The sequence below is a fragment of the Papaver somniferum genome, unplaced genomic scaffold, assembly GCF_003573695.1.
Source record: "Papaver somniferum cultivar HN1 unplaced genomic scaffold, ASM357369v1 unplaced-scaffold_133, whole genome shotgun sequence".
Lineage (NCBI taxonomy): Eukaryota > Viridiplantae > Streptophyta > Magnoliopsida > Ranunculales > Papaveraceae > Papaver > Papaver somniferum.
The window spans coordinates 13039634-13052870 of NW_020622492.1; the positions used below are offsets into that span (position 1 = coordinate 13039634).

Below are 13237 nucleotides of genomic sequence, written 5' to 3' on the forward strand. Positions count from 1 at the left end.
TTATTTTGACGTTTTAAAACACGGACAACATTATTATGGTCCTACAAAAACAACATCATATCTTATATACTAATATATATAGAAAAGAACAATATATGTCAAAATATAATAAAATGAACGAGAAATCTAAATCTTGATGGTTAAGATTGAACCATACCTTTGTCGCAAAGATCTTGGCAGCCCATGAGTTTTTGTACACCATCAATACCTCCCCGCCATCTCTTGGAGTACCATATGTTGGATTCTTTGGCGGCAAACACAAATTGTCATCAGGAATGTATGAATATCTAGCACAAGGCTTTTTAGGCGTCTTTCTAGGTTTCTTTACCACTATTTCTACTTGTCCCTCTTCTTCTTCCTCTTCATCCGAGTCCTCCTCTGATTCATTATCATCCTTATCTCCAGCCTTGTCTCCATCTTCCTCACCTTTTTCACCCTCATCATCGCCACTCTCATTTCCTCCTCCTTGAGCTGGTTCATCTTCTCCACCTTGATTATGTTCTTGACTGCCCATCTCTTCCACGATCTCTTCATTAACTTGTTGGATTACGTTGTCAATATTATCTTTATTGACACCATCTTGGATGACAACACCCGGTAATGACCCACCTCCATACTTAGCATTTTTGGTTCCACGCTTACCGGCATCACAATGTACTTTGCCTCGAGGCGTGAGAGTTCTCAGATTTTCCAGTGAAGGTTGGTTGGATTTTTTACCTCTGCAACAAATCAAGAAAACAAAAGATATCAGCTTAACCGATAAATGATTCACTAAATCAGATGCAAATAAGGGTACTCAGCGAAGAGTTCGGTTTGTCAAATTTTTTTGCGAACAAACCGAACTCCACATGTATGCAACTACTGAAGAGTTCGGTTTGTCAAGATTTTTTGCGAACAAACCGAACTCAACATTGGTCACTATTAGTGAAGAGTTCGGTTTGTCAAGGTTTTTTTCGAATAAACTGAACTCCACATGTATGTAACTCAACAAAGTTGGACAAGTTCGGTTAAACTGAAACTCAACATATTGGGCAAAATAGCATAGTCCGGTTACATTGAACTTTTATTTTATTTTTTTTGTAAAGTTCGGTTACTGAATAGTTTTAGAATTTTATGCGAACCAACCGAACAAGATAGCTCAGTTCGGTTACACAAAAACTCAAAATAGCGGGCAAAATTGGACAGTTCGGTTACATGTGGAAAAACAATTTGTTGTAAAACTGGTTAAGTTAGGTGAGAAAAAAGTTTTAGGCTTCTTTGCGAACTAACCGAACTGCCAGTTCAGTGACCTAGTTTTGAATCCTATAGAACTGAACTGTTCTTCGTGTTCTTCCTTTCAGGAAGTTCGGTTAACAAACTAGGATTTTTTAGAAATTCGTCCTAACCGGACAGTGCACTGTAACTTCCATTTGAACCTATTTTGATGATTTATATTCAATTAAACGAATCAAAATCAAATTAAAAGTAATGGGTTTGTTGGAAAATACCTTCGAATTGATCCCATGGCAGAATCAGGCTTCTTACTGCGTCTATTATACTGGATTGTGGATTCACTTGGCTGTTCCACTTCTTTATGAATCTCAAAATCACTTAGCTGATTTGCTAGATGCCCTAATGTGGGACCTGTTCCTGGGAGTCTTTTGGTTTTCTTTCGAAGAACCATTCTTATAGTCGATTGATTAATCGACGATGAAAATTTTATGAATCAACGATTAATCGATGAAGACGATGTTGAAATGGGGAAGAAGAGAAGTAGAGGAGAACTGATTTTTTTTTGTGCGGCTAGGTTTAGATACTTTTGTTTTTGTTTTACATTAAGTTAGGGTTAATTTTAATCAGGAATAGTTATTAGATTAGGGACGGTTATTAAATTAGAGTTAAATTTAATTAGGATAAGAGCCAAATTAGTAATCTCATTTTATTTTTTGAACATCCCAAATTAGTAAATTGTTCTAAGCTAATCATTGCCTCAAGAATCAAGAATTCTGCCAAACAGCCCATCAATTCTGCTTTGGACTTCACGTCTGCGTCACCATTAGGCCCACCCTTGCCTAATGGCGGTGCACAAAGTCGGTACTCCCACTTGACAGGCCAAAATTACTTTTTACAGTTAGGCCGGCTAAAGCCACTGTTGGATTAATTCATTTGATCATGGAAGTCAATATTACTGAAAGCAAACCAATCCAGATCACGGATTTCAAACACAGTTCATATTTTTTTCAAACGAGTTCATACTTCATAACAATCCTTACAAACTCTTTTAACAGTATCTGGAAGGTGAATTTTAAGAACCAGTCGTATTTGTACAGAATGGTTCTGTCAATATACTTCATTAATTTTTTGTTTCACTAGAAACCGCAGAAAGCACCCAGAACAAAACCAAGCTCAAGAAACACCCAAAACAAACCCAATTAAATTGACAACAATTCACACAATATACATAAAAATACATGAATGAATAATAACACTCCAACCCCAATAAACAAACAAACAAACAAACAAACCCCAATAGATACTATTTCTCCGCCATTGTAACTATAACAAGGACCATCTAACCGTGATTTACATCTATCCTGGTGCCTGATCTGGCCTGAGAAATTCGGTTAGCATAGATGGTCACCAATCTCAATTGCGTACTATTAAGCCCTTCCAAGTACGGCAAGAAAGATTTTCCAAGCATAATATAGATGTCCACCAAACAGAAAACGACAGTCTGCAATTCACAACCAAAGACTTACATCAAATATATTTGCTGCAAATGCAAAGATTATACGCGCAAAAAACAATATGTATCCTAAGTATAAACTGATGAAAAAGAATTGAAATTAAAAACACTTACCTTGCGGACATCAGCACTCTGATTCCCAAATGCATCAAAAAGGGCAGGAAGAAATGAGGGCAACTGCGTCATTAATTCTTCTTGCGAAAGCCGGCCCACAAGCTGAAACCAAAACAGTCATGTCAGGAGTAGCAATTCATAAAATCTTTCACTTCCCTCCAAAAGAGTACCAAGTTTCTTTTGCCTATTTTATCATCAGTAGTAGAAGTACATTACACTTGAATGTGTGGAAGTGATTATCAACACATTCTAGGTTAAAACTCTATAACAATGACTGATAACTGGAACATATTATCTAAGAAGGTATGAAACTAACAGCATTGATGGATGATAAATGCACTGTTTCTGCTACAAAGAATCCTAAGGATACATGGTTTGTACTCAGCCTAGGATGGAAATACAAGCTAGCTTTAGCCGCTCAAAAAATCACTGCTCATTAACAAGGTTGAGACTATGAAACGTTCAAGACTCTAGGAGCTTACCTGTGCTATATACCATTTCAGGCCAAAAATTCAGCAGAAACACAAGGATATGTAGCACACAGGGGTAACGTAACAATAATTGAACAAAAGATACCTTGGTCAGACAGTTAATGCAAGTAACAAGAGTCTTATCATCTTCACTGACTAATAAGGGCACAATAACCTGCAAAACCTCAATTAAATAAGAAGTGTTCAACAGCTAGAGGAGGTTTTACTAAGAAATACAGGAAAATTTATACACAGCAAATACATTAACTTACAGTTAGGCATCTGAATGGATCATACTGAGACAAAACTAAAGTTAAACACTGCTCTGCTTCACTTGAAACCTAATGACAGATGAAACGATAATCATAACTCATACAGTGAGAAGAAATAACAATAACATTTAAGTTCAAATTAGGAAAGTAGGATACCTTTGCAACGGTATCCTTGGTAACATGAAGCAGTTTTTCAATTACAATCTCAACTGAATCTTCCATGGATTCTTTCTGAAAATAAGACAATGGATGAGCTTCATTAAGAACTAACCCAGCCAATTAGCGAAGTACCAGAAAAAAAACCTCGCTTACCTGATTATTAAGCATTTCAACAATAACAGAAAGAGCAAGTTCCCTAATCGATGAATCAGAATCGTCAAGCACCTCAAGTACAACAGTTAAGATCTGATTGAAGTACTGCAGAGAAAAAAGCATAGGTTTATTTCAAGTACACTAAGAAATCCTAAAAGGGCCAGGACAGGAAAAATCCCATGTCTCTCTTACATTGATAAGCCCCAACACACACTTCTATATAAAATTAAATGGTCAGGGAGACTAGAATCTCGCCTTTATGATTTATAGTTGACCACGAGTAAAATGAAGGATGATAACAGACGGATCTAGATCACAGAAAAGAGAAACTAAAAAGTAGATGATACTTTTTGCGCACATAGGTGAGCATATCAAGTTAAATGAAGGATCACCTAGATAAAACTTTAAAGCAGGTATGATCTTACTTCTAATGAAATGTGGGATTAGAAATTTCTTAGAGGTCACGACAATAATAATTCAAGGGAAAACATGGTAGCCTGGTGGTAAGACATTGGGTTCCTGGGTTCTCGTTGTCTACGTTTTCAGTTGTAATGACCACAATGGAATAACCCATAATCTAATCCATGGTTAGCGATCTGCCAGCAATTAGAAGAAAACCAACCAACAGACCAGATGTAAATATGTCGTACACACCTTCGTCCAAATGGAGCCCTCATTGACCAGAGAAACTTCAACCAACTGCTGAAGTGCCCCGCGTTTCGTTATGCTTGCATCCCCATCATTTCCATTAGACACCTATAGATAAATAAGGAAACAGTGTCGAGCTCAATGCTTATAGAAGGTGTCAGAAAGGGTCCTACGTGTGTGCCAAGCCAGAGAACCATTTCCTTCAGAAAACATAGCAGCAAGCTCCCTGAGTTACCTGATGAAGAATCTGAGGAATACTAGGGCCAGATTCAGGTGAAGAGCTGACTTTAACAGGTGAAAGCTTCTCAAGACTAGAGACTGCTTCGGGAGAACTTTCATTCGCAGGCTTCAATTCAGTCATCCCTCCAAGATCGGAGGCCATGTACCTGTTTATATCTACACGTGGAGTTGACAAAGAACTCTCCAAACACACGCTATGATCTACAGTTTCAGGCTGCGTTGTCCAGGATGTTCTGTTTTCAGCTGAGGTACTGGCATTGTACATCAGATCCTTGCTTGCAGAAATAGGAACACCGTTTTTGGAACCAGCCTCGAAACTGCGATAGATGTTCTCATGAGTTTCATCAGAAGGAGCTTGACCAGCAGAGACTGTGTTTTGGGATGACTCCTGCAGGGAATTCCATTTCCTGACACCATCGCTATCAACGGAACCTGCAGAATATCTTCCAAAAAAGTTACTTTTCTTTGAAACTACAGTGTATCCCTCTTCGGAAGAAGTTCCAACAATATCTGACTGGTCATAGAAAGATTTGGAACGCTGTCTCTCTTTCTTGCTTTGTACAAAATTCATAAGGTCAACCTCTATACGCGGGCTGTACTGCTTCAGTGCTCGTCTGATGGAATTTTGTTCCTCAACTGATAAACTGAGAATAAAGTTGAGGACTGATGTGGAATCAAAATGGGTAAATACTGATATAATGCAAGTAATAGCGGCTTCCTTTAGTTTTGTATTTTTATCGTGTACCAAAGGTGCTAACTTGGCCAGCCAAAGTTTTAGAATACCACTATTCCCAGATTCAGAATTCACTGCATGCTTATTGAAAGATTTGATAGCAAACTCGATAACAGCTAATTTAGCTTTTGGTGACCTCTGCTCATCCAACGAACGAAGCAATGCAGGTAAAAGAGAATCCACTCCATAAGCTTTGCTCACAATTTCCAAAGTTGTGGTGCACGGTTGGCGTACTAACTCCTTCGGATCAATTAACCGTGAGAAGACATGCGGTAAGATCCTCTCCATATAGCTTTCGAAAGGCCTTCTGCAAGCTGGAATGATCTCTGCTAATGTTGAAAGGGCTGCTTGTGCAACTTTATGGTGAGGGTCATCCAAGTGGTGAAAGAACAGTTTCATGACCTTCTCAAAACTCTGTGTGACTTCTTGAGTACCCCTTGGTCCTTGTTGCAGCAAAGTCCTTAGAAAATTGAAAGCAGCAACTCTAACAGACCAATCGGAAGTTGGACTTAGGCCCTCAGTCAAAGCATCGTTTAGAGATGCTGGACCATCCACATAGTTTCCCATGTCATTATGTGCTAGCTGACTATCATCAAAACTGTTTCTGCTGCTTGCAGAAACCCGTGCAGTGACAGGTTTCCTCAAAAGTGGCCGCTGGAAATTGGGAACGTAACTATTATGAGAATCCCTAAAGTTACCATCTTTATAGGGTGTGTCAAGGTATGTCTTGTCCATGTGTGATGCCACATATCGCCTGCTTGCCCTGTTATTTGTATTGTCTTCGAAGGAACTTACTTCTTGCTGCCTTTCAGAACCTCTTTTTGCTGTATACGACAACGATAAAGCTGATAAAGTCTCACTTCCAGCATTACTGAGATATGAATATGTACGTGGATCTTTGGAACAATGACTCTGAGGATTGATGAAATCTGACACCATAGAACCACCATTTCGACTACTACCTCTAGATATATTAGAAACAGTTGAATCCGCAAACACGGAATTTGTCAAATGGTTTGAAGCAGAAACAGAGGCTGGAAATGGTGGGTCACGAGCTGATGGAGGGTCAACTCCTGCACTAGGAGCAATAAGAATGAAGCTTAGCCGTTCAGACTTGCTCGGACACAGATAGCTAATTTCGTTAAATTACACACAGCATTTTTATTATCAAGATGAACTAATTCAACAGACAGATCAATAGTTAATGAGCTATAAAATGAATACCTAGATCCAAGCTTGTTGAACGCATAGTAGAAGAATTGTGTTTGTCAGACATTTCAAGACCTCTCAGCATGCTCTCAATAGCAGTAACCTTTTGTTTACTTGCATGGAGAACACTTTCAAGGCTCCGTTCAGTACCTTTTCCAAGTGATTTTGCTTGTGATAGAAGCAAACCAGAAGAAACAGATGTACTGGAGTTCACGCTTGCAGATCTATCCATTGCGACAATTGCAGATGTTCCATATCCAGTAGAAGCAGGTGCTTGAGATGGAGTGCGCAATGCCGGCACGCCCCTTTCCCGCAGTGATGGAGAAGCATATCGTCTGTGCACACCCCCATCCTCGTCATTTATTATCTGTGCAACTTTGATGAAGTTAGGTTTCATTATAAATATATTTATTAGCTATTCTTACTCAAACTGTAAGCAAATGAAACCATATACCCTTTGAATCACAGGATCAAAAGAGGAAAATAGACGTCGAGAACGTTCTGGCCAGGTTTTTGTGAACATGCGATAGCAAGTTCTTGCAGTAGACCGTACCTGTAGAGTTCAAAAAGTTAACTTCTTTAGATGATTAACTCACTATAGCAGCAATTCTCCACTCGAAAAGCAAAACTAATTGTTTTAAATCTTGTAGCCTGAGGATACCCATGACAACATTGCAAAGACGATCTACTAACTTCAAGGTTATACCTCACTCATTGCATCCCCCACACAACATTTAATAAGATCTTCATAAAGATCAGCCGCTCTTTGTATCTCAGGCTCATCAGCCCAGTACTCCAAAATCAGAAGAGCGTATTCGCAACACCTGAGAAACAAACAATCAATTACACAAACCGATGAATGCGAGCATAGCTACGCTCAAACCTAAAGAAAAGAAGAGACACACCTGGCACGGAGTATAGCACTGCGATCATTCTTCGCACAGTCAGCTACACGGGGAAGTACACGTGCAATTTTACAGTTGCGCAACATCTGAAGGAGCACGAGATACATTCAGGTATCAATAAGACTAAGAAAGAGGGAGAGAGAAAGAGACGGAGGAAGGATATAATATTGATTACCGTTTTTATGCAGTTATCTGCAGACTCAGCAATCACGAGTACAGTTATTACTACGAGCTTAAATAGAACCTGAAACATAATAACCAGAGTCTCAGTTAAAAAGGATACAAAGCCAGCAGCACTACGCAAGAGAAAAGATTAACTTACTGGAATGAACATTTCAGCACAAGCCTCAAAATCCCCGAGAAGCTCCTTAGATAACAAGCTCAAGAGATGACAGGCCTAGAGAAGGAATACTAATTAGTGAAAGGTGCAAAACTAACTGCATTTCCATCGACATGAATGCCAATCCAACAGCAATAACGTGATTCCATAGAAAATGAATATTCAGAAAAACTATCTCGACATGTCACCAGTCTTATGCGATAAGCGTCAACTCAACAATCATCTACGAGTAATATTCTTTTACGAAGCTGTAATATAAATATATATGACTACACCAGTGTGAATACCTGCTTTACTATACTTGAGCGCCGATCAGACAGTTGTGTGCTAAGGGGTGGAACAAGCTGCTTCAAAAGTGCAGGGAAACATGGATAATCAGTAGCACCTGATATGACAAAATTACACCGTCACAGACAGCTTTTGAAAAGAAAATAATAGCAGCTACACATGTACATAAGCTACATCAAATTCTGAGCGAAGGGAAATAAAAGATTAGTACTACATATAAATACAAAACATAAGAAGTCTATAAGCTTCTCAAAATGCATGACAAAACACAGAATGGCAACCAGAAGGAATTAAAGGATAAAATGATGAACTAACAATAAAAACTTCACTCAGGGCTTTCAGTTATGCAATATGTAATAATATATAAAGATCAGATCTAAATAAAGTCATAAACTTCGTGTTTTCACAGACAGAAACAGGTTGAAACGGAGATGTGAGTCATGCATTTTATATTGGATAAAAGATGAGTCAGTACAAACCTCCAAAGATAAGGCCTTCCACTCTTTGCATGGCAGCTATTCGGACAGACCAGTCTTTCTCCGGAACAAGAATAGACCCAATCTTATCAAATTCCCTAATTAGCTCCTTCTCGGAGTACACTTTTATAGGATCTACAGGCTTTTCCACCACATCACTTTCTCCTGCACCTCATGAAGGAGAAACAATATGAACCTCAATAGGCAGACAATACAAAATCGATTAGATGTGCAAGCGTAACATTGAACAGAAACTGATAAAATAGTTAGCAAAAATAACGCTGAACAGAATTGTATTGACATTCCAAGTAACACAAGTCACATGGAGCAGATCATAAGCACAAAACAGTGAAACACGGGGAAAGCCCGCACAGAATCTCAGACACACATACTGCAAGAAATATGGTAGAAATAGCTAAGCATCCAAAAACACATTAAAACTCTGCAACATCTCAGCCACGTCAAGTACACAAGTTCATCTAAAAGACATCTTCCAAAACGGTATCAAATGCCATAGCTGACCAACTTTCTAAAGAATGTCATAAACAATTAGCATCGATATCTTAAAGCTAATCATCTAAAGTACATATTAACCTCCAGCAAGAGAAATTTCACGAGTTAAATTCTTAGCCTTAGGACTGCTCCTTTTCTGGTTAACATTCGCAGATTTCATTTGTGCTACATGTCCATCTGAGCTGCGAGTCTTTGGTTCAATTTTCTCTAACCTGGCATTAATATCCTTAACCTGCAGCGTTGGTTGCGCGAATCAGTATTTAGTTAGGCAAATGTGAACCCTATACTGCTGTTTATAAAAATAAAAAAAAAAACATTCTGCGGAGTTAAACAAAGGCCTATTTCAGGTACTGAATAAACAAAATCACTAATAATCACCATAAATGTTGGAAGATTATAACGCTGCAATTCTTCGCGAAACTGAGGCCCAACTTGTGTATACATCTCCTGGGGAGAGAAAGGAATAAAAATTAGTGAAACAGTAGCTTAAAAATTAAAAATCACTTCAAGTGTTACATTAATTTGAAGCCATGACCATATGAACCTAGAAGAGCACCAACAAAACCATGCGATAGAGACTTGACATCCCAAGATATAGTAAGCATGATTGTTGATAAACTTATCCATCAGACAACCAGCAATTCAGCTTACAGTACAGTTCAACTAGAAATATAATTGGACGATACCTCCATGACAAGGAGATAATCCATCGTGGAGGGGCCTAATAACCATCTTTACTTCAGTCTTCACCAATTTACAAGTTGATTAGTCAATCATTCAGTTGTGTGTAAACTGCAACACGTTAACAATAGGGTGGTGACAGAGAAGTATGGTCAATACTTAACAACAGGGCAGGGGTTAACCACCACATGTGTACACCAAATCTGCCCCTAACAAATTCTATTATATACTTTGATTCGTTATGCACAATTCGAGTATATGAGCATCCTTAATTGTATGTACTATGTGCATCTCCCTAAATAATAGAAATTAAAGCAGCATATAACATACTAGCAAATACAATAATACATGAACACAAAATTGCCTCAAACACTGACCTCAATACATGATACAGCTGCTTCTCTTACAGCCTGATTCGAGTCATTTAACATCTGCAAGATCTGAATGTACAAATATAGAAACATCAATTAAATATAAGAGGTATTAGATGCATCATACATCTTCAGAGGGATGAGATATATATGCAACTTCTACTTCCATTACTTAACAGTTCAATAATATGACAATAATTAGTTCTCTACACCGAAGCTGGGAGCTTTTAGTTATTTCCTGTTGGGTGTGATTAACAGATAGTGAAATAACTCGAGTCAGCTATATGGTTCTCTAACAAATTATACAGATCAACTGAAGGAGGGGAAAAAATCCAGTCAAGTTTATACTGCAGTAACCTTATTGATTAATTCACAAAATGCATAGCTGACATACCGGAGGAAGTATAACTCGTTGAAGGGGAAGCTCAGTAGATGCAAAAAGCCCAATAGCTGATGTGACAGCCCGTGCAAATTCTTCCCTAACTCTCCAGCTTTTGTGTGTCCAGGCATAAGAACCAGCTCTTTCAACAATGATTGTCGGAGATGATACCTGCATTATTGATTTTCACTGCTATCCGTTATTTGCGGGTTATCAAACTACTCAAACAGTGACTAAAAGTTATACGGACGATATACTTCAAGGAGAACAGGGTTTCCTCACAACAATCTGAAGCACTACAATAATTTGGATCTTCTAAAGATGGAATTGGCTTTTTGCCGCCAATGACAAAGAAATTTCAAAAACCCAAGAAATTTCTTATAAACCCAGCAGGCCAGGACAGTTCAACTTTTAGGTTGCATCACGTTTTTGCTGGTTACATGAAACATATCTTTCAAGTCTCATACCCATTGCCGGGTACCTCTGTAGTAGTCAGGTAGCGCATATAATTTCAGTGTGGCTAGTAATATAAAAATGCTTTTAGAAGGGAAAAAAAAATGCTTCTTCTCTGAATAAAGAGATTGAGAGGTTGTCTCGATAGCACACAGCCACGTAATTTCTATCAGTGGCAAATTCAACACTAACAGCCATCATACCACAGGAAGCAAGCCCTATCTTTTGGTAACATTAACCTATCTATGGAAATTTAAAGGCTCAACAGAAATCATAACAGAAAGGTGCATTTAGCAATACATGTCACGTGGGACAAAATGAACCTTCCCCATACAAACACCATTTCTCCAGTAAATAACGGGAAGAAAATAGAAACTGGAAAGGAACTTGGATGGTCACCCCAGAGAATTTCTTTGAAAATACGACCAAAACTGAAAAAGAAACGTATCCCTAGCTGTACTGTGGACAACAAGATCAACTACTTCAAGACATAATATTATTGGACCAATCCATCAAATTAGTGCAAATTAACCAAAATCAGCGACTTTCACGTGGGATAATTTTAAATGCACCACAATCATATGAAATTGAATATCCAAATCTAACTTAGTGGTTTTAAATGGAAAATTTTGAAATTACCTCCATGAGAGTAAGTAGAAGACTACGAGCAGCATCCCTTACAGGTTGTTTAGCATCACCTAATCTCTCAACAACAGCAGGAACTAGTGAATTAAAATGTAATTTCAAATGTTCACCAGACAATACAGCAGCAAAAGCAAATGCTTGTAAAGCACCTTGTGAAACCCTAAAATTATTATCTTTCAAAAGATCTAAACAACAATCAACCAAACTAGTAATTTCCATTGATGTCATGCTTTTTCTAGATGCTTCTAATAATGAATGAACTCTTTCAACTCCAGCCATTCTCTCTTTAGTATCCTTTGATCTCGCCATTTCTAATGCCTCTTCCATTTCTCAAAAGAGGGTTTTTAAGGGTTACGGTTTTCAACGGATCTACTCTTTAACTCTCCCAGATCTACTGAAACTCTACCTTTCGCGGGAGATTTTGACGCAAAAACAAGTTGCAGAAGAGAGAGAAGAGGGGAGTGAAGTGTGAAAGTTTTTGTCCAAACTTTTTTCTTGCTAGATTAACGGAGATGATGACATATCTAGTTACAGCGGTTGATAAAATTAACCATGATTTTGACATTAATTTGCTCCTCTTGCCACTGCAATATTTAAAGAAGTACGCTTTACCGATAAGGGTAATTTTGGAATTTTGAGGTTTATATACGTGCCTCGACAATGCACTGTTACTTTCCGGTACTTAACTTTAGTATGAACCGAAAAACACCCGTTTTTTCCCGGAAAAACGCTAGTTAAAACGGTTTTACCCATATACTGTGGGTGTACATCGGGCGGGGCAGGCCAGCCCAAGCCCGGTTATAGCACAGGCTGGGCTGGACGGGGTTGTGTCCTTACTACCCATTAAGTTTAACAGGCCAGGTCGGATCGGCAATAGTAAAAAATTTAATGCCCATGGCCCGTCCATACTCATGAAACAATACATGTCAGGCCAGGTTGGGCCGGACAGACCTCGGGCCCAAGAAATAATTCAAAAAACTTAAAAGTATATAGGTTTGTTGTTGTTTTTTTGCTTGATGAATGATGATATATCTGTAACTCGTTCAAATGATAGTTCAAGTAATTCATATTCATTACTGTGAAATGTAATTCAAAATTTTATCAAATCCCAATAAATTGTCTAAATTTGAAATTTAAGTTCTTGAGAAATCCATCACACTAGTAGAAAACTTTATTCCAGGTTATCGGCAATCAGGTAGGTCGGATAACTAAACATGCTTCCGGGAAATCAGGTAGGCTAGATAACTAAACAGGCTAACAGGTCGGTCTCCAATATTTGAACAAAAACCCGGGTCCGCCCAATTATAATTATTGGGCAAGCCCATGACAGGCTGTCGGGTGCCCATGGGCTCCTTCAGGCCCGAGCTGTACATGGCAGGTCGTAGGCTTCCGACCTTTTTGTACACCCCTAACTGTGGCCGTGAGGGTCCCCGAAATCTGCGCCTGTATAAATAGAAAATAAC

The 13237-nt window shown here is 38.5% G+C and overlaps 1 protein-coding gene across 1 annotated transcript; it reads right to left on the reverse strand.

The window, feature by feature from the left end:
* Positions 1–2314: 2314 nt before the first annotated feature.
* Positions 2315–12269, reverse strand: LOC113333709 (CLIP-associated protein-like). Its single transcript, XM_026580139.1, has 21 exons — positions 11769–12269; positions 10692–10847; positions 10304–10366; positions 9624–9692; positions 9327–9477; positions 8736–8897; positions 8256–8353; positions 7951–8025; positions 7804–7872; positions 7629–7714; positions 7430–7547; positions 7178–7276; positions 6739–7090; positions 4777–6587; positions 4548–4649; positions 3894–3998; positions 3738–3812; positions 3582–3650; positions 3416–3484; positions 2840–2941; positions 2315–2713 (listed from the first exon to the last, which is right to left on the reverse strand). Exons 1-21 carry the CDS (start codon positions 12099–12101, stop codon positions 2552–2554), a joined length of 4326 nt encoding a protein of 1441 aa, XP_026435924.1. The 5' UTR covers positions 12102–12269; the 3' UTR covers positions 2315–2551.
* Between the last annotated feature and the right edge of the window lie 968 nt (positions 12270–13237).

What these genes read in the sequence shown, in the direction of transcription:
- LOC113333709 (XM_026580139.1), bottom strand. Translation starts at nt 12,101, where the DNA reads ATGGAAGAGGCATTAGAAATGGCGAGATCAAAGGATACTAAAGAGAGA. An exon ending in GGAAGGCCTTATCTTTGGAG is followed by an intron (nt 8,354 to 8,735) that starts GTTTGTACTGAC and finishes TTGTCATATCAG; the next exon opens with GTGCTACTGATTATCCATGT. An exon ending in AGTGCTATACTCCGTGCCAG is followed by an intron (nt 7,548 to 7,628) that starts GTGTGTCTCTTC and finishes TTTGTTTCTCAG; the next exon opens with GTGTTGCGAATACGCTCTTC.